The sequence below is a fragment of the Rhincodon typus genome, chromosome 10, assembly GCF_021869965.1.
Source record: "Rhincodon typus isolate 14 chromosome 10, sRhiTyp1.1, whole genome shotgun sequence".
NCBI classification, from domain to species: Eukaryota; Metazoa; Chordata; class Chondrichthyes; order Orectolobiformes; family Rhincodontidae; genus Rhincodon; species Rhincodon typus.
Genome location: NC_063341.1, coordinates 33714380 through 33736407, shown reverse-complemented (window position 1 = coordinate 33736407; position 22028 = coordinate 33714380). Strand labels below are relative to the sequence as shown.

The 22028-nt window shown below is 37.4% G+C and overlaps 1 protein-coding gene across 6 annotated transcripts in view; it reads left to right on the top strand.

The window, feature by feature from the left end:
* Nucleotides 1–22028, top strand: part of lrrc40 (leucine rich repeat containing 40) — a 50477-nt gene that overhangs the window by 12863 nt on the left and 15586 nt on the right. For 5 of the 6 annotated variants that reach the window (XM_020522462.2, XM_048601878.1, XM_048601880.1 and 2 more), the window contains exons 6-11: nt 1038–1180; nt 5408–5580; nt 8640–8730; nt 10164–10209; nt 11635–11743; nt 18068–18175. In XM_020522462.2, the coding sequence (XP_020378051.2) occupies nt 1038–1180; nt 5408–5580; nt 8640–8730; nt 10164–10209; nt 11635–11743; nt 18068–18175 (670 nt within the window). The remainder of the gene's footprint in view (nt 1–1037; nt 1181–5407; nt 5581–8639; nt 8731–10163; nt 10210–11634; nt 11744–18067; nt 18176–22028) is intronic. The other variant, XM_048601877.1, reaches the window with a different exon arrangement.

Genomic DNA, 22028 nt, shown 5'->3' with positions numbered 1-22028 from the left:
CGGCCTGCTGTGTTCATCCAGCTCTACACCTTGTTAACTTAAAATATAACTTGTTTATTATAAACGAACTTATTCTGAGAGTGAGTGGCAAAACTGGTTAATGACTAAACTATTGTGTGGAGTTAAACTATACCTCCTTAATCCCAAGCCATGCAATCACGTGACACAGAAGACTGTACAACTCTGCAGAGATGAGCTCTGCGTTTTACACGATGGATCCAAACTCCAAAGGATTCAATTAAAAAAAAGACTACTCACAATCCAGTCAATTTTCAGTCATTGAGACCATAATGCTGCCAGCTGTAAATCAGTGAGAGCTCTTTAGATCAGTCTTCAGTTTAGAAGAGAGTCATTTAGACTCGAATCTTTGAAAAGGAGTAGTAGAGATGCAGATTTCTAGAATTTTTTCAGGTTCCCAGAAGATACTTTACTGAAAGAGATCTGTGCAGTTAGTCTTGCTATAAGGTTTCTTCTTTTCAAGAGAGATCTTTTTGTTGCTCACTACTTGAAGATATTTTTCCTTTAACTGATGCATCTAGGCACGTACTGAAACAGCAAATTTTGTTCAAAGGTTATTGCTGAACAACTTTCAGCTTAGGGCCCATCTCTTCCAAGTTTGTCAAGGCATTAAAGCTATAAAATTAATCTGTTATCTCGCTAAAGCTTTGTCTTGCATTCTTTACAAAAAGCCAACTGTTTTTATATAAAAGGGTGAATTAAAATACACTTCAATTTGTGACTCTTTAATTTAAAGAAGTCACAAGCTAAACCTTCTGCAACCCAAAAATTGTCCAAATCATTCCGTATCTTCCGTCCTCCCTTATGAAGGCTTTAAAACATAACTGTGTTCCCAACAAAGATATAGTATGAAACCTAGGTATGGGAAAGAGAGGAAGAAGGAAAAAGCAGATGACACAATTTAAGTTGAAAAGATTCTGATTGCATTATTTGTGTATCTAAGTTTTTTGTATGAAGTTTACAGTATGAAACAAATATTGTAAATTAATTTTCTTTGTAATTTATCTCATTTTATTTAGGTTTAAAATTGTTGGATGCAAGTCATAATGAACTTGAAGGTGTTCCTTCGGAGTTAGCAAATATGGTGTCATTACAACAACTTTACTTGAGGCATAATAAACTTCACCATCTACCACAGTTACCATCCTGTAAATATTTAAAGGTACTGTTAAAGCATAAGAAAATCTAATCGATGATAACACTTTTTTTTAATTGGTTCTGGATAGCTAATTGGAGAGGGTGTGTCATGACTGTAGATAAGTGTCAGCAATTTGCTCCAGTGTATTAAGGATTCATGTTCAAGCCTCCTCCATTGGAGGATTTATGATATTGTGAAGTTCTGTGTTCCTGTTGCTAACAGTGGGTTGTGAATGTGTAATTCATATTTGCAATGTGTATGCACATTTCTGCTGTGACAAAACAGAATTAATCAGTTTCTAAAAATATGAAAGTAAATAGGTCTTCTCTTCAGTTGACTGTTGCTATTCTAAAACAAACTGAGCTTGGACATTAAGGACAGGATTTTCACTGCTGGACTCTTAAGCTCTTCCATCGAGCTTAAAGGTGGATCAGAACCTGAGCACGGTGGAACCAATTACTTGTAGTTTTTCTAGATGTAGCTAGATAATGGGTGCAGTATCCAGTAAAAGATGCCAAGTGGAACTCTGAGCTGGATGACAAATGAGGTCATGCAGCTCCAAAGCAACAACTGGGTGACATGGAACAAAATAGAAAAGATGGAGGTAGCCCCTCTCCAAACTTTTAACTGTTTACTCTATAAAATACCCTTCATAGCTGGGCCATCACTAAGCAGGTGGTGGGAGAGATGAGCAAGCTGTAATGCTTCCACAGGGAGACTTGCGCCTGCTGCTATTACTAGGCAGTCAGGGCAGGAGTCTACAGCTGCCCAGAGCCACTGCTTCTTGGGTAGTTAAAGTGTCCCCTGTGGGGACCTGATAACGAACTAGAAAATGCAATATCCTTGCCTCTAAGCCAGAGCTCCAGTTTGAAGCCCCACTTCACAATTTGATGGCCAAGGAAAATCTAAACATTTTGTGTCCCAAAAAAATTGAATATCAACTTGTAACTCCTGTAAACACATCCCACTGATGGGCTGTAAAAGTGGGAGAGATTCCTGCTCAGCCATGTGATAGATTGGAATTGGAGCCTCTACTGTCGCAATTCATAATCCCAGGATATAGCATATTTGAAAAAATGTGTTTCCACAGCAACATGGGATTCCTCGGCAAACCAGTTGGCTGGGTCTGCCCTGCTGGTGGGAAGGACATGTCCAGGGATGGTGATGGTGGTGTCTGGGACATTGTAAAGTGTGTTTCTGTGAGTATGACCATGGCAGGCTGTTGCTTTACTAGTCTATGAGACAGCTGTCCTAATTTTGGCACTCACCCCAGATGTTATTAAGGAAGACTTTGCAGGGTCACAATCCAATGTCTGCCGTTTTCTCTGGTGCCTAGGTCATTGCCAAGTGGTCCATTTAGTTTCATTTCTTTGTTGAGACTTCGTAGTGATTGATACAACTGAGTAGCTTGCTAGGCTGTTTCAAAGGACCGTTTTGAGTGAGCCACATTGCTGTGGCTCTGGAATCACATGTAGGCTAGACAGGTGAGGATGGCAAATTTCCTTCACTGAAGGACATTAATGATTCAAATGTATTTTTCCAATGACTGACAATGGGTTCATTGACAGTCATCGGTATTCTTATTTGAATTCAACAAAAACTGGAATTTCCAGCACTTGCCATGGCGGTTCCCCAGAATATGTGGCATTTAAACAACTGCTTATTGAAGCTTATTTTTTCTTATCTGTTTGTTTTGTATGTGATTAGAATGTAGCCAGTATCCCTGATAAATTTGTATGGACACATCACATGGGACTAGGAAGAAAATGTAGTAAAACCATGCTAATAGTTATTGCACACGGTGTCCTAGCTTGTCATGATTGATAACAAGATGGCCTAGAAATGAAAGTGAATTTTTGAATGTTCCTGTTTATTTCCCTTTTTGAACCAGTGTGTCTGGTCATTGTTTTGGTGCCATACACAATATATTATTTTATATTTTTGATGAAATAGTGGCCTAAATATCTCAAATGTTTATTTTGAATGTGACCTGTACAAGCTGATTTTGAATTTGGAGGTACTTTTTATGAAATGTTGATGCTATTTTTCTTAAAATCCAAAATGAAGAAAACTAGTTGAAAAGTAAAGAAAAATGAGTTCTACTAATGACCACAAAATAGGTAGATACTTTGTACCTTAGTACCATTTGGTGGTATTTAAGTGCTCATTTAAAATATAAAATTATATGAAGGAAAGTTTTTGATTAATATTATCATCCCAAGCTACATTCTATCAGCATCAAGGGCTTTTAGAAAAATTAGTTATTGGTATGTCTGTTAGGTCACTGAAGGACACCAAGTTAAGGACATTAAAAAGTGCAGCAGGTTACAATGCAGGTTTTCTTTGAAAAAAATTCTTTTTTGTTCATTTCTTTTATTGAGGTAGATGAAGAATTAAATAAAACTGTTCCCTGTTTGTTTTAACAAGATTTAATTTTGATCTTTGTCATAAGGCAAGGATTGATTAGGCTAGTTAACGTGGCTTTGTGTGTGGGAAATTGTGTCTCACCAACTTGACTGAGTTTTCTTTTTGAAGAAGTGATGAAGAAGATTGAAGGTAGAGTGGTGGATGTTGTCTACATGGACTTCAGTAAGGTGTTCGACAAGGTTCTCATGATGGACTGGTTAGCAAGGTTAGATCATGTGAAATACAACAAGAGCTAGACATTTGGATACAAAATTGGCTCAAAGATAGGAGACAAAGGGTGGTGGTAGAAGGTTCCTTTTTGGACCGCAGCCCTGTGGCCAGCGGTGTGCTGTAAGGATCAGTGCTGGTCCACTGCTTTTTGTCATTTATATAAATGTTTTAAATGAGATTAAAGGAGTTACCATTAGTAAGTTTGCAGATGATACCAAAATTAGTGATGTAATTGGCAGCAAAGAAGGTTACGTTAGAGTACGATGGGACCTTGATCAGATAAGCTGAGGAGTGGCAAATGGAGTTCAGTTTAGATAATTGTGAGGTGCTGCATTTTGTCAGAGCAAAACAGGGCAGGGCTCATTCACTTAATATTAAGGTCCTGGGTGGGTGTTGCCAAACCAAGGGACCTTGGAGTGCAGGTTCATAGCTCCTTGAAAATGGAGTCGCAGCTAGACAGGGCAGTGAAGAAGGCGTTTGGTATGCCTGCCTTTATTAGTCAGTGCATTGAGTATAGGAGTTGAGAGGCCATGTTGCGGCTGTACAGGACATTGATTAGGCCACTTTTGGACCACTGCGTTCAATTCTGTCTCCCTGCTACAGGAAGGATGTTCTGAAACTTGAAAGATTTCAGAAAAGATTTACAACGACGCTGGCAGGGCTGAATGGTTTGAGCTATACGGAAAGCTGAATAGATTGGGGCTATTTTCCCTGGAGCGACAGATGTTGAGGGGCAACCTTATAGAAATTTATAAAATCTTGTGGAGCATGGATACGTTGAATAGTCTAGGTCTTTTCCCCAGGGTAGGGGAGTCTAAAACTAGAGGTCATAGGTTTAAGGTGAGAGGAGAAAGATTTAAAAGGGATGTAAGGGGAACTTTTTCACGCGGAGTGTGGTGTGTGTATGGAATGAGCTGCCAGAGGAGGTGGTGGAGGCTGGTACAATTACAACATTTAAAAGGCATCTGAATGGGTATATGAATAGGCAGGGTTTAGGGGAATATGGGCCAAATGCTGGTAAATGGGACTAGATTAATTTAGGATATCTGGTCACCTTGGACAAGTGGGATGGAAGGGTCTGTTTCCATGCTGTACATCTCTATGACTCTGAGTCTATATTATTGTATCCCAATATTGAGGAGGCATTTGTGTTTGTATCTCTCTTTTAAGTGGTGTTGGTAGAATGTAGCATGTTTTTGCCCCATGTTTCATTATTGTTATTACTGTAAAATTCGTAAATTATATAATGAATTGGGTTATGTTTTTTGAAAAAAAATCCTAACTCTTTCAACAACAGCCTTGGGAAGAAGATGATGAAGTTTTTGACAATCATTTTTAAATATCTTTATTAGAACTCTAATCTCACTTAGTAGAATGTAATTTTTTTAAAAAAATAGGATGTTGTGTCAGGAAAATCTTTAAATGCTGCAGCTTATTTGGATGATATTTATGCTGAAATGTAGAATAGACTTGCAAATCAATATGGTGATTAAACAGAATGACATAAATGAATTGAAATGTCATAATGCATGTCAGTGTTACTTGTAATTTTTCATATTACAAAAATATTATAAATATATTTAGTTCTACTGTTGTGTTACTACTCCATTTTAGGAACTACATGTAGGAAATAACCAGATTGAGTATCTGGGCTCAGAGCACCTGAAAAATCTAAGTGCTGTCACTGTGCTGGAGCTCCGCGACAACAAATTGAAATCACTACCAGATGAAATTCTTATGCTTCAAGACTTAGAACGACTTGACCTCACAAATAATGACATTAGCAGGTACATGACAAAATGTTAGTTTTTTTTATTGTAGTACACATTCTTAAAGACTTATTTCACTGTCATCTACTTCAATTCAAAAATTCAAGACAGTCCTGACACTCAGTGACTCTTTGCGAGATCCCGACAGCAGATCTTATTCTAACATTTCTTGTAACTGTTCGGCACTTCTAAACTTAAATTACCTTGCTTTGCGCACCTCCTGTTCTAACCTGTATGCTTCGCTGTCTCTAAGTACCTATGATCTGCATATACTGCTCACAGAACAAAGCTTTTCACTATACTTGGGTACATGTGACTACAATAAATCAGTCAAACAAAATAATGTGGATGTTTCTAATTGGGATATAAAAATTTGTGCATTGTTTAAGAACAATATTCTTTTGTATGCATCAAGGCGTAACATAGGATTTAGGAGCAAGATCAGGTCATTTGGCTGTTTGAACTTGCTCTATCATTCATTAAGGCCATATGTTGTGAATCTGATGGGAGGTATATGCTGGTAATCAAAACCCACTGAGCTGTACCATTAGCGTCAGTGTTTTAATTTAGTTACCAAATTGACAAAATTGTTTCCCTTTATGACTGCTATTAAGAACAAAAGAGACTTTCATCACATTTCTTTACACTCAAGATAACTAATTTATTGTAAATGAAAGTTATTATTTAACAAATGATGAAATTGGTTAACAGCTAAACTATAATCTGGAGGTAACAATAACCCCTTAATCTCAAACAAATACACGCACCTGACAAACAAGCCAGTATAGCTCTGTAGGGATTATATGGTTTCTTTAAACAAAAGGTGGAAGGTGGGCTGGATATCTGGGGCCAAGGGTCCCATCTGAAAAGGAAAATACCAATACTGCTCACTATTCCATGAGTTTCCTGTTAATGAGATTTAGTTGCCAGCAGCTGTAAAATTGATGGGAAATCTTTCATGCTAGACTTCAAGTCAGATGAAAAGTCAGTTAGAGCTAGGTTTTTGAATTGAAGTAACAGTTCACCTTTCAAGGTTTAGATGCTAGTGAGAGACTGGTATTTGGAACTTCCTCAGGTTACTGGAAATACTTCACTGACCAAGAGATCATCTGAGTTGTTGCTGTTTTAGGGTTTTTTCTACTTTTTTCAGATGTTAGAGAGAGTCTTGCTTTTACTGCAAGCTGTGGAGGTCTTTTCTTTCTACTTACACACTCGGATGTCTGCTGCACAAAGAGAAACCAACTTCAGAAGAAGGCAACCTTCAGCACGTAGGCTGTATCTCTTCTTCCCCTCCATTTCTTCCAAACCAATTTTGTCCAGCAATTAAAGCAATAAACCTCATCTCTTATCTGTCATAAAAGCTTTGCTTGTCTCCTTTCTGAAGTTATTTCGCTTTTTGGTAGTTAGTAAATGAGTTATAGCTCACATTCCTGTTGAACAATTCCAAGAAAGTACACGTCCCTTCAAAAGCTTGATAAACTGTTTTTAACCCAAGAATGTTCAAACAGTTTGATTGTCCGGTTCCTCATAGTCGTCAAATATAAATATGTATTCTGACACATGAATGTAGTTAGTTTAGTTTTGTCCTTAACACTCCCCTTTTTGTATATCATTCTGTGTTGCTTCTTAATATCTGAGCAATCTTCTGATGTATCACCAGTCTTTGTGGACTTGTGTAATGTTTGTTTCACTTTGATTCTGTCCTTCATTTCCTTATTATGCCATTGATGATACATCCTTCACAGGAGTCTTTCTCTCTCACTAAAGGTAAATCTTTGCTGAAAGTTATTAAATATTTCCTACTGCAACTCTGGCATCCTACTTTTTAAATCTAATTTCCATGTTTACTTCGGCTAGCTGTTGTACCTATATGAATACCTTTATTCAGCTTTAAAACTTAGACCCACTATCATTCCCTTCAAACTGAATATGAAATTCTATTATGTTATGATCACTGTCACCCAGAGACCTCTTTACTGTAAGGTAATTGATTAATCCTTGTCTCGTATAGCATGTTATGCACTTTGGTTGGCCCTAGAATGTACTGCTCTAAGTGTGTAAAATAATAGGTTGTAGGGTTGTTACAATTATCCACAATGTATCTGAATGCCACTTCCCTTCTATTCACAAGGGGAAAACTTTTAAGGGGAAACTGCACCAGGTTGACGATCATTTGTTAGCACTAAAGGAGAAAATGAAAATTCTGGGGTGTAATGACTTGGTGTTCTCTATTGTCACTTTTGATATTTGGGATTGAAGATAGCCCAGTCCCTGTATCGGTTGCATAGATCTGATATGAAATTAGGTCATGTAATAACGCAGCCTGTAGAATACACTAGTTAATGACAGAAAAATTACATTTTAAAGTTCGGATTTGTCAGAATATTTCCAACCACGTTTAAAAGGTTATAAAAGATACTGTGTGCAAAATAGAATATTAATGTATATGGCCAAGAGTAAATCATCTAACCAGTAGAGTCTTCTCTGCTATTTGTGCAGTCATTGCAACTCTTTTAAATCCCAATTTACTGATATTTTTTATATCTTATTTCTCTTCCTTTCCAGGTAAAATAAATCTTCCAATTTAATTATCCAACTTGCCTTTACTGCTGTTGTTTGCTGCAGCAATGTAATCAACTCTCAATTGTTTGTCTGAAGAAGTTGTTCCTGCATCTCTATATTTGTCCAGTTCCAATCCAACTACTTTATTCGTTACACTTTATCGTCATTGCCTTCCCTGTACCTTTAGTGTTCCTATTTCTCTATTCTGAAGCATTAAGTAAATATTAATGTAATATTTCTGCTATGTCCTTGTCCTTTATTAATATGATACCTCAAGCTGTTATTTATGAAACCTATACCTTTTTTTATTACTTTTTTCTTTGTATCTGCATACAAAAGCTGTTTTTCATGATTTCTTGCTGTGTGCAATAGCTCTCCCTTGACTAAAAGTTTACGAACAAACGTGATAAAGCTCTTTACATTTGTGCAAAAAAAAATCCTGAAATTATTTCAAGTGTGTACGTTTCTGGAATACTACTTGTTCTTTCCTAAGTCTCTTTGTCACTTCCTTGTAGCTTGCCTTATGGTCTGGGAAATCTTCCTAAGTTGATGTCTCTGTTGCTGGAGGGTAATCCACTCCGTTCTATTCGCAGGGATATTATTAATGTGAGTAATACAGTTTTCTGTTATGCACTATATATTAGCTGATTTCAATTTAATAGTAAAAGATTTTTAATGTGTTTTGTAATGCTTACATTCAGTCTGCATTGTTTTCTGCTAATAACTTGTTAAATCCCTTAACTTTAACTTTCCAACTTGATGTTTTCATTGGCAGTTGGCAGTCAATATCAAAAGATACTTGGCATTTCGTAGGTGTTGGTTGCAAAATAATATGGTTGAAGCCTTAAACAGATCTGCTCATGTATGATTGATAAATCACTCAGTAAGACCAATAAAGAACCAAACGATCATATTTCATAAAATCATAAAATGGTTGCAGCGCAGGAGGAGGCCATTTGGTTGTTTCTGCGCTGGCTTTATATAAAAGCAAATTAGCTGGCCCCACTCCCTTCTTTGCCCTGCAGTTGTTCTTCAATTTTGTTTTCACTTCAGGTGCTTATCCAGTTATCTGTTGAAAACCATAATGGTTTTACCTCCACAATACACTCAGAAGGTGTATTTTAGATTCTAACCGCAATGTTTAAAGAAAAAAGTTTTCCTTTTACCTTTGTTGGTTCTTTTGCATTCACCTTGTATCCATATCCAGTCTAATCTCCTGCCAGTGGGACAAGTTTTCTGTTTCTACTTTGCTTAAACCACTAACTTTTAACACCTATATCAAATCTCTTCTTAACCTCTCCAAGAAAAACAGTTCTGTGAAAATCATTGTGCTCTGTGGGATATTAGTAATGGTTAAATTTGAGAGTATGCACACTTAGCGAAAAGGTTTAGGTGCAGCCAAAGGCGCAAGTATCAGGCATTTAAATAGTGTTTTATTTAAGAATGGCCTTTTTCTGCAGTTATTTTCTTTTTATTTGCCTTGAAGCATCTGAAAGTATGAGAAGTTCCTCTAAGGCCTCTTCTTGCACAAATGACCAGACCTTAGTGAGTTTGCTATATTTTCTAGTTACAGCTAGCATACGCTAATATGACCCAATAATATTCAGCCATGCAATTTCATTCATTGGCATAGCACTTATGTGTTTCTCCAGGCTGAACAGGTGAAACTTTATACTTTCCCTGGAAAACAAAATCTACCATGTGGAGAGCTCCCATTTGTCATGTTTCCTACTGTTCATTTTCCCTGTTAATATTATTGATTGCACTTCAAAATACTTCATGTTTTGGGGTTATGAAAGGTGTTATATAAATGCAAGTTTTTTATTTATGGTGTCCTTTTTCCCTTATCACTGAATGGTCTGTTTTCAGACCAACTGATTCATTTTGCCAGACCTTGCAAAGTTTTTCTATATTTGCTGGTTATAGCTAGTATTCAAAAGTGACCTCATCCAAAGTATTTTAAAATGGTGATCTTCAAATTTTTGTTTTCTGTTTGGTGCTCCTTTGTTGATCTTTTTATGATTTCTTTCTCCCCCCAGAGAGGAACTCAAGAACTTCTCAAGTACTTAAGAAGCAGAATACAAGGTACAAAACCAAAACTCTGTTTTGCTGAAATGGCTATTAAAATGACAGTGGTAGAATGATAACCTTGACAGCTGTGGCCACATTATATTTTGAAGCATTTTTAAGCCTTCAGAGGTGCCCTTTAGGTATCCCACCTACAGTGGCAACACCCACTCTCCTGGGATGCCTGTCAGCTGCCCAAAGCCTCGGGTGCACCTGCCAGGCTGAGGAGCTCACCTGCCACCCATAATTGGACAGGATTTCTCATTTTCAAATCTCCTTAGCGGTCTGCCCTGGCCACCTGTTTAATGACCAGAATTCAGCCCGTCACGAGGAATGTAAAATTCAGTTCTTTGTTTGCTCGTTGAATAATTCTGCTTCTTTAAATTTAGTTTTTGAGGTTTGGAGTAAATTTTTTCTGTCTGCCTGACTTTACTACACTCAGCATAGTTAGCAGCTGCAATTTGTCTCTCCCATTGTAACTTATACTCCTCAATCACAGGATGATGAAACCGGTAAAATTGTTTAATGACCATCATCTTCACCTACCTCTGTCCTGGTCAGAGCTGAATTAGGCATGCTTGGGTTTGCTTGAGCAAAGTGTTTTTGGGCATTGATTGATGGAGGCCCTGTGTAACTTGTTCAGTGACTCCTCAGCAATTTCCACTGGACTGCTAAAGTCAGTCCTGATATTCTTTTTCCTGGATTGCACTTCTAAAGTGTTGCAGGTATGTAAATTATTGCCAATTAAAATATAAACTGGCATGAAATTTTTGCCTCTGTTACATCTGCGTAACCAGAGTGGCCTAAGTGGCTGACTGTACATCTCTAAACTTCCACAGTACCAGAATGTGGAAGACTAATTGGTGTGATGTGAGGATTAATGTGGTTCAGTGATCAGTACTGGGTATTAAACTTTTTGCCATTATACAATAATAATCTGAATGAAGGAGTAGGAGTTTTGTAATCAAGTTAACAGATGACACTAAGTTAGGAAATATAGTAAATTGTGTAGATAGGAGCAGACAGCAACAAAAAGATATAAATTAAGTCAGTGGTAAAAACTATAACAGATAAACTTCAGTGGGCGAAAGGTAATCTAATCCACTTTTAATCTAATGAGGATAAATTGCAATATGTTCTTAATGCTGAGAAAGTGTTAGAGTCTGTGCATCCCACCAAACAAATGTTGGCTTTGAAGAGGTATAACACACTAGCATACCAAAACTTTACAGGTAAAATTATGCTTAAGACTATTAGTATTTTACTTCTGTATTCTATATGTTTGTGATGAAGTCCAGTTTTGAGTGACTTGATGATTTGATTTGAAAGTGATGAAGAGCAGATATAGCTCAAAAACATGTGAAAAGAGGCAAACTAATTTTTCATTCAAATGTACTTGTGGCACAAAAAAGAAACTTTGATCTGCTATTTTCTTTTGTCTAGAAGAAACAACTGGCCAAGATAAAAGTGATTCAACAACAGCTATGACTCTTCCCAGTGAATCTATGATCAATACATATGCCTTAGGAACACAGAAACTGTTAGAATACAGGTATTTCATTGAGCAATTTTGAATTGACCAACATTTGGCAATATTGTAGTTTTATATTTTTAATCTTCTTCATTGGTTTGTTCTACTAACGCTGTGCATCTTTTGTTAGGCCAGTTAACAGCTGGTCTCAGCAGAAAAAAGCACATTAATTTGTTTAATTGATCAATACAGCATTGCTGTATTGTTTCAAACTATTATACTATTTGCATGAAAAGCTTCAGAGCAAGTATAGTATGTTGTGTAATTGTTTCAGTCCATGAAACTTCAGAACTTGTTGGCTTATGGAATGATGTTAGAATGCCTAAGCACAAGCTTGTGAACTGGAATACATCATCGATATTAAGGTTTACCAAAAAACATAAAGCAGTAATAAAATTGGATTTACATATTCAAATATGTACCTTCTGTGTTTCTATTCTGCGAATACAATTTTTGAGCTGACTTTTAATGTTTTGGTACTGTACTTGATATCTGCTCTGTTTGCTCTAAAATTCTACTCCCAAAAATACTGTGCTCTAAAGCACAAATGAGGTAAATGGTCATTTTCTCTACTGAGTGCATATTTTCTTGATCTTCTGTGGCAATCCATGAGATGCTTGAGACTGCTCAAAAGTTTTCCAAACAACCGTTGTTTCCAGAAAAATAGGTTCCTGGACTCAAGTGGTTACAGTAGTATTTATATCTTAGAATTTTGTTCAGATATCCACTCATTAGAACTGCACTTGTTCAAATTTAATATGGAACTTAAGCTTTTGAAATTTGGAATTGCATTGTTTTCATTTACTAACATAATTCAAAGGGCATTGTAGTGGCTCAGTGGATTAACATATTGTCTTTTTGTTACCAAAGCATGCATCCTGTAGTAACTCAGGCCATGAGGATGCCTGGTGTGAGAAACAATGTAATAAAAATACACTCCTAATGTTGAAATTCATGCCACAATCAATAAAAAAAAAGTTTATACTGCACACAGATGTCTACTAAATATGATGTATATAACAAAGTCCCACTGTTTGCACGCCTATCTTTGTAAATTCATCTATCAATGCAATGCTTACTGTACACCTTTTTGCTGACAGTGACTCCAATGTTCACTCTTCAGTTATCTGTCCGCAGATGTACACATTGCACATGTGTCATGTACTATATGTGTGCAGTTGGCCATTTTTTGCCATTTGCAAAAATCCCTTACTGCGATTGTCTCTGAGAATGCATTCACTGCAACTGGTTGGACTTTAATATATGTTATCTGTATCGACCACAAATTATCCTAATTTTTATCACAAAATATTAGTAAAAATATTAAAGATAGTAATCATGTACTGGATCATCAGGAATCCTTGAAGTCAATCCAAATATTTAAAAATTTGTTTCTGGAATTTCTGCAATAATTCTCCACAATGACTGGCAGAAGTGCCTGTTTATTCTATGTTTCTGTGGTGTACTGTACTGGCTCATTAAATGACTATCATTACCTAGTACCAAACTCCTGCTTTTTCCCTGTATCATTACTTATTATTTTTATCCAAGTAATCATTCAATGCCCTCTCGAATGCATCAATTGAACCTTCCTCCACCACATTTCTGGCCAGTGCGTTAATACCCTAACCACTTGTTGAGTGAAAAGGCTTTTTCCTCACTTCAGCTTTGCTTCTTTTGCAGATAACTTTAACTCTATGCCCTCCTTGTTTTTGTTCGTTTTTATGAGAATAGTTTCTCCCTATCTAGCCCACTCATGATTTCGTAAACCTCTATTGGATTTCCCCTTAGCCTTCTTCTCTCCAAGGAAAACAATCAATCTATCCACATAATGGAAATTTCTCATCCCTGGAACGTTGCAAATCTTGCAAACCACTTCTGCTCTTCTCCAATGCATTCACATACTCCCTATAATATGACACCCAGAACTGCTCATGCTATTCCAGCTAAGATCTAACAAAAGTCATAGAGTCATAGAGATGTACAGCACGGAAACAAACCCTTCGGTCCAACTCATCCATGCCAACCAAATAAATCTAGTCCCGTTTGCCAGCATTTGGCTCATATCCCTCGAAACTCTTCCTATTCATATATCCATCCAGATGCCTTTTAAATGTTGTATACCAGTTGAACATCATTCCTTGCTCTAGTTCACTATGCCCTTATTAATAAAGACAAGGATACTATTTGCCTTACTTGATGCCCTCTCTACCTGTCCTGCCAACTATCTGTGCACATATATGCCCAGGGCCCTCTGCTCTTACAACTCCCTCAGAATTGTACCCTTATTTTGTATTGTCTTTCAATGTTCTTCCTACCAAAATGTCACCTCACACTTGTGCCACCTGTCTGCCCAACCCAACTTGTCTCTGTCATTCTCCATTGTCCTTCTCACAGTTTACAGTTCTTCTAAGTTTGTGTCATCTGCAAATTTTGAAGTTGTCCCCTGTGCACCAAGTGCTGGGTTCACTGCTTTTCATTGTTTATATAAACGATTTGGATATGAACATAGGAGATATGGTTAGTAAGTTTGCAGATGACACCAAAGTTGGAGTTGTAGCGGATAGCGAAGAAGGTTATCTCGGAGTACAGCAGGATCTTGATGAGATGGGCCAATGGGCAGAAGAGTGGCAAATGGAGTTTAATTTAGATACATGTGAGGTGCTGCATTTTGGAAAAGCAAATCAGGGCTGAAATTAAACACTTAGTGGTAAGGTCCTGGGGAGTGTTGCTGAACAAAGACACCTTAGAGTGCAGGTTCTTGGTTCCTTGAAAGTGGAGTCACAGGTAGATAGGGTAGTGAAGAAGGTGTTTGGCATGGTTGCCTTTATTGGTCAGTGCATTGAATATCGGGGTTGGGAGGTCATGTTGAGGCTATACAGGACATTAGTTAGGCCACTGTTGGAATATTGCATGCAGTTCTGATCTCCCTGCTGTAGGAAGGATGTTGCAAAACTTGAAAGGATTCAGATAAGATTTACAAGGATGTTGCCAGGGTTGGAGGTTTTGAGCTACAGCGAGAGGCTGAATAGGCTGGGGGTATTTTCCCTCGAGCACAGAGGCTAAAAGGTGACCTTATAGAAGTTTATAAAATCATGAGGGGCATGGATAGGGTAAATAGACAAGGTTGTTTTCCCGGGGTAGGGGAGTCCAAAACTAGTGGGCATAGGTTTAAGGTGAGAGGGCAAAAATTTAAAAGGGACCTAAGGGCACCTTTTTCACACAGAGGATGCTGTGTGTATCAAATGAGCTACTAGAGGAAGTGGTGGAGGCTGGTACAATTACAACATTTAAAAGGCAACTGGATGGATGTATGAATAAGAAGGGTTTAGAGGAAAATGGAGCAAATGCTCGCAAATGGGACTAGATTTATTTAGGATATCTGGTCAGCATGGACGAATTGGACCGAAGGGTCTGTTTCTGTGCTAAACATCTCTATGACTCTATCTAGATCATTAAAGTATATCAGGAAAATCAAGTGTCCTATTATTGACCCCTGAGAAATGCCACTTCAAACCTTACTCCAGCCTGAAAACTGTCCATTGACCATTACTCTGTTTCCTATCACTCAGCCAATTTTGTTCCCATATTGCTGCTGACACTTTTATTTCCATGACCTGTAACTTTCTTCATAAGTCTGTATGACACTGTTTTAAACAGCTTCTATAGGTACATGTTCACCATGTCAATAATGGTTCCGTCATTGAGCCTTTCTTTTACCTCTTCAAAAAACTCCAGCAAATTAGTTAAATATGATTTCCCCATCAGAAATCCATGCTGACTGACTGTTTCTAATCAACCCACCTTTTGCATTAATTACTAATCCTGTCCTAAATAATTGTCTCTAAAAGTTTCCCCACCCACTAAACTTAGACTGGCTGATCTGTAATTACTTGGTTTATCTTTAACCTTCTTGAACCAGGCCATAATGTTTGCAATTTTAAAGTCTTCTGGCACCGCCTCAGAGTCTAGGGAAGGCTGAAAGATTGTGTCCAGTGCACCTGCAAATTCCATTTTCTCTTCCTTCAAAATCCTTGGATGCATTTCAGTCCCAGTGCCTTGTCAGCTTTAAGTACTAATAATCTATCCATCATCATCTCTATCGATTTTTGAACCCTTCTAGTGACTGAGTTCCCTCTTCTGTCACCATGGCCTTGCTGGTACCTCTTTTGGTAAAAGCAGATGCAAGGTATTCATTTAGCACCTCATTCATACCCCCTGCCCCCAGGTGTAAATCCTCCTTTTTATCATGAAATGACCCCACTCTTTTTAACCACCCTTTTGCTATTTATATGGCCAAAGATTTTGGAACACCTCTTTATGTTGGCTGCCAGTATTTTCTTAAATTCTTTTTGCTGCTGTTCTTAGATTTTTCGCCTTCACCCTGAAACTTTGTAATTCCTCTTGGTTCTCAATTTTATTTTCTACCTGACACTTGCTGTAAGCACACTTTTTTTCTTCTTTACCTTAGTTTCTGTCTCCTTCAGTGTTCAGTCCTATGTTGTCTTCAGTGCTATCGCTGAAATGTTGTCAAGGCCCATAACCTATGTGCCTTCAGCCATCTCTTGATATCATGGTGTAGACTGAAAACTTCCATCTACGATGCTGGGGATAACTGGAGGAGGCTGAGATGCATCACCAGCTTGGCACTTTGGCTGAAGACTGGAGCATATGCTTCAGCCTTTTTTTTAAATGATGTGCTGGTTCTGCAGTGATTGAGGATGGAGGTATTTTGGAACTACCTCTTTCAGTGAGTTGTTTAATTTTCCACCACTGCTCAGCTGAATGTGGCAGGATTGCAGAGCACTTATCACTTCCTGCTTATGCCATTTGGCATGCAAATGATCTTATGTTGTAGCTTCACCAGGTTGACTGCTCATTTCTGGGTATGCCTCTGCTTCTGTTGCATTCTTTGCTGAACAAGGGTTGATCTCCTGGCTTGAATGGTAATGGTACACTGGTAGTGGGGCATGTGCCAGGCCATGAAGTTACAAATTATGTTTGAAGATATTCTACTACCGTTAATAGTCAACCTTAAGTTGCTAAATCTATTCGAAGTCTGTCCTGTTCAGCACAGTGATAGTGTTACTTGATATGATTATGAAAGTGAAGTTCCACCTTCACACTGAAGATGCCCTCAAAGACAGTGCAGTGGTCATTCCTACTGTCATGGACAGATGCATCTGTGACGGGTATATTGGTGAGGATGAAGTCAGGTATGTTTTTCCCTCTTGTTGATTCCTTCACCACGTGCTGCAGAGCTAGGCTAGTCTTAAATTCCATACCATGCCACCCTCAGGGCTTCCTCCAAATGGTGCTCAACATGGACAAATACTGATTCATTACCTGAGGTAGGGGAAGAGGGGCAAGGAAAGTTTGTGGTTATTAGCAGGCGATTTCCTGGCCCATTTTTGACCTGATACCATAAGACTTCTCCAATATGCTGAAGAACAATGAAATCGTGACCGTTAATGACATTAGTGAACCAGATGGGTTTTTATAACAATCGCATTTTTAAAAAAATCATTAAACTTTTAATTCCAGATTTTATTGCTGACTTCAAAGTCCACCATCTACTGTGGATTATTAGTCCAACAACAATACCACTATGCCATCACCTCCACAGCACTATTTTTGAAGTAACCATGGACTAGAGATAATCAGAGCTTATTGTGAATGTATTCATCTGATGGAATGTCTCCTCTGGCAATTGTGTAGCTGAGGTTGGATCTCAATGCATAGATAAATGTGAACCCACTAATGACCTGTACTGTTGCAGAAAATAAAATTCATCAACATTTTCCAAATCCTGAGATGTGTACTAATAAGAACTTTCAGTGAACACTGTAGGCTTTCAAAGCACCTAAGGACATTCAGAAAATGTTGAGCAACAAGTTTGCAAACTTTGAACAAATTCAGACAATAGGCAAATGGCTGCACCAATACTCCTCAAAAACAAATCGCAAATACGAGTTTTTATTTGAAATAAAAGATCAGTGTAATAGTTAAAGTGCTGAGTTGTACTACACTTGATGCAACTTCAAACAAAGAGAAATGGCACCTGGAGATGCCTCGTGTCTTCACTGTTCACTAGTCTTCTGAGTTATACAATCACTTTACACCCTTTAGTCATTCTTAATAAATCTTTGGTGTTTGGGAACATAATTCATGTGTTTTGATAGATTGGCTGCTGCAATAGAAAACTTTACCTCTTAAGTTAAAGAATCATGTACATGAAGTTGATTTGGTAGACAATTACTTTATATATTTAATAAGTAGATTTAGAAGTTTTCCTTACAACTTAAATTCCAAAGTATTTTAAACATTTTGTTTTACTTTGTCTAGTGACAGGAAAGCCACCATTGTTCCTGATGAAGTATTTGATGCCTGTGATGGAGTTCCCGTCACTACTGTGAACTTGAGTAAAAACTTACTTACTGGATTGCCTTCTCGGTATGTCTCAAAAGCCCAGAGCAATGTGATTTTTTGTGTGTGTGTGTGTGTATGTGTGTGTGTGGAGTATTAGAAGTGGTAGGTTAGCAAAAAAGCTGTTTAAACTTTGATGACCTTCATCTCAACTATCTTTTTTGGATACTACAAAGAAGCTAATTTAGATTTTAAAAAATACTTCTCAGCTGTAGAAGAGCATGCAAATTAAGCAAATTATATTTTATGGGTTGAACTAAATTATGTATCCTTTCTGCAGCTCGCATTATTGGCGCTCAGGTTTAGTTAAAGCCGAAAAGGTGAACAACTGGAAAGACGTATTTGGAACATTGTGCTAAATTTAGGTGAATCTGAATTTTCTTTCTTCAGTCTCAAATGCTTAATTTGAGTGCTGGCAGTAATTTACAAAGCAGACATTTTTACATAATAACAAGTGTTTCAAATTTTAAAAACAAGTTCTCTAATGTTACTCTCCAGCACTCGATTAAAATTATAACTCATCCTTGTAAGGTGTCTTCTTAAATTGCTGCTGCAGGTGTACACACAGTGCTGTTATGAGGAAGTTGCAAAATTTTGACTGTCAAGTATGATGATACTATAGCTTTAAGAGGTGTATTTTGTTCTAGTTTTTTTTTAATGAGATAGAGGTGTGAGAGGTCTGCTCAAAGCCAATAAACCGCTTGTGAGGCCTTGGGTTTTTTAAAGTTGGAGCAATTGAAGCAGCCTGAATGGCTGCAGTCAAGCTCCCACAGAACCAGGATTTTTAGTTTTAGCTTTCAGCAGTTGCTCTGGTCTTGAAGCTTGATATGGAAGCTCTCATTCCTCTCTGTTACAGCTAAAAGCTGGAGTTTTCTGCTTGCTGCTAGAATTGCATGTAAGACAATTTATTTTACTGAATTTGCCTTTGCCACGGGTGTGTTTATGGGATATTACTATATTGGAACAGTTAATTTGTAGTAGTTTAGTTTTCTTAAGCATTTTGACAGAGTTAGTTAAGCCAATTCTTTTTATTTTGTCCGTATTTTAACTGTAGTGTAAAAATGAAGTGTGTTTTGCTTAAAGTCAAGTAGTTGACCAATCGAATTGCATCTGGAACACTACATCTTACACTTTTAAAATAAGAAAAAGTTAGGGTCTATGCTATCTTAATATATAAATATATATATTTTTTTCTAATATATTTTGATGGGGGTTTGGTCTGGTCCATAACACAAGTAAGGAAAAGATACAGCTTCAAGTCAGGATGGTGTGCGACTTGGAGAAAAACATGCACCGGGATGGAAGTTCTGATGAAAGGTCATCGACCTGAAATGATTCTCTCTTCATGAATATTTTAATACTCAGCTAGGCAGCCTTGCATGTTTTACCCTCCATGAACTTCAGCTCAATGTTCTTCAATATTCAAAATATTCTTCAACTTGGAACCAACTATGGGTAAAGCTATTTTATGTCTAGTATTGAGATTGTGTTAAGTAGTAACCTTTTATCTAAAATATTTAGGTAAATAGTCTCAAAGGTATAGTATTAAGCAATGGGAAAAACATTTTTAAAAAAATCAAAATATTTGGCAAAAATATATACTGTTAAGAAAAGAAAAACGCGGCAAAAAAGATTGGAGTTGCAAGGATGTTAACAATAGCATTAGATAAAGAATGGGCTTTTAATGTTGAAATAGTGCTTGTAAGCTACAAGACTTGGAAGTATTTTAGAAGCCAGCAAAGGGAGACCCAAAAATTGATAGAACTGGGTCAACTAACCAAGATTATAAAAAGAGATTGTAAGATCTCTTACAAGTATATTAAAAGGAGCTAGTAACTAAAGCAAGTAAGAGCAGACTGGACTGAAAATATTAAGCAGGTCTGGCAACATTTGTCGCAGGATAAACAGGATTAACATGCTGAATTCAGAATTAACAATCCGTTCCAGTCCTGAGGAAGGGTCACTGGAACCGAAACGTTAACTCTGATTTCTCTCCACAGATGCTGCCAGACCGGCTGAGCTTTTTCAGCATCCATAGTTCTATCGGTTTTCCAAATAAATCATATTTGACTTTAATTTCTAATGGTAAGTAGTAATTAAAGTAAATGTTGGTCCTTTAGAGGCAGAGACAGGAGAATCCATTCATGAATGAATGGTAGAAACACTGAGCAAATCCAAAAAAACCCAGGACCTAGTGTTCAAAAAGAAGTATCTGCAGAGACAGCTAGATTTGTTAGTAAATTTAGCATCAGTATTCAATAAAGAAAACACAGAATCACAGCCCAGTTAACCTGACATCAGTCATCAGGAAAGTGCTGGACTATTTAGGAGGTCTTCAGAGTACACTTAGAAAATCACCAGCATGATCAAACAAAGTCTGTATGGTTTTATAAAAGGAAAATTGTGTTTGCCAAATTTATCAGATTTTTATTATACTTTTTAAAAATTATTAAATTTTTAGAAAATGTAAACATTAGGATAGATGAAACCAGTAGATGTAGTTGCATACCTTAAGTTTCCAGAAGGCATTTGATAAAGTTGCGCTCAAGATTATTACTCAAGTTAAGTACACAGGTTGGAGGTGGTATATATTAGCATGAATAGAAGATTGGTTAACAGATACCGGGCAAATATGGCACTTTGAAATTGATTAGTGAAGTATGACCAGGATCAATACTGGGACCTCTGCTAGCTACAGTCAGTGTTAACAAGTTAGTCTAAAAGACTGAGAGTAATCTGTAAACTGATGCAATGGCACAAAGCTAAATGGGCATGAGAAGCTGTTTGGGAAGAACACAGACTGCAAAGCGATGTAGACCAATTAAGGGCATAGACTTTAACCAAAAAAGAGTCATTTTGGACTCGAAATATTAACTCTGCTTCTTTTTCTGAAGATGTTGCCAAACATCCTGTGTTTCTCCAGCATTATCTGTGTTTGTTTCAGACTTCCAGCATCCACAATACTTTGCTTTCATCAATATAAGGGAGTGGGCAACAAAGTGGCAAATAGAGTATAATATGAGGAACTATGAGGTTATTCATTTTGGTAATGAAAACATAAATGCTGAATTTTTTTTAAAATAATGAAGTTTAAAATGTTTGGCTCTAGATTTTCTGCCCTTTCACATGCACCCCATTCTTTTAAAATAAATACAGTAAGTAAAAATTAATTTAAAAATGATTATGAATACTAGAGTTCTTTACAAGAATGGGCCACTGACCAGAAATGTAATGGTAGAGGAAAATCCGGTTTATTAAGCATATTTCCAGTCTCCTTTTGCTCAATAAGTTCATTCAGTCAACCCATTGAAGGAGTTAATATCTGTTACTTACTTACCTCAGAAATGAGTAGTGCTAGAGGCTTCATGGCTTACCACAGGATAGCTGGGTTAGAGTTGAAAATGGAAAATGTATGCATGGCATAGAAACAGGCTATTCAGCCCAAACGGTCTGTTATATGCTCTGGAACAAAGACAAAGTTGCTGGAAAAGCTCAGCAGTTCTGAGGAAGGGTCACCGGACCTGAAACAACTGTTTTTTCTATTACAGATGCTGCCAGACCTGCTCAGCTTTTCCAGCAACTTTGTTTTTGTTCCTGATTTACAGCATCCATAGTTCTTTCTGTTTTTATTTGTTATATGCTCTGGTTGCACTTTCTTTCCCATTTTCTCATCTAAGTCTACCATTGTGAGAAGGTACTCTCTTTTCTCTCTCAAATGATGTCTAGTTTTCCACTAAATGCATTTATACCATTCAATTCAACTGCTTCCTGTGGTAACCAGGTGTAGAGCTGGATGAACACAGCAGGCCAAGCAGCATCAGAGGAGCAGGAAAGCTGACGTTTCGGGCCTCTGATGCTGCTTGGCCTGCTGTGTTCATCC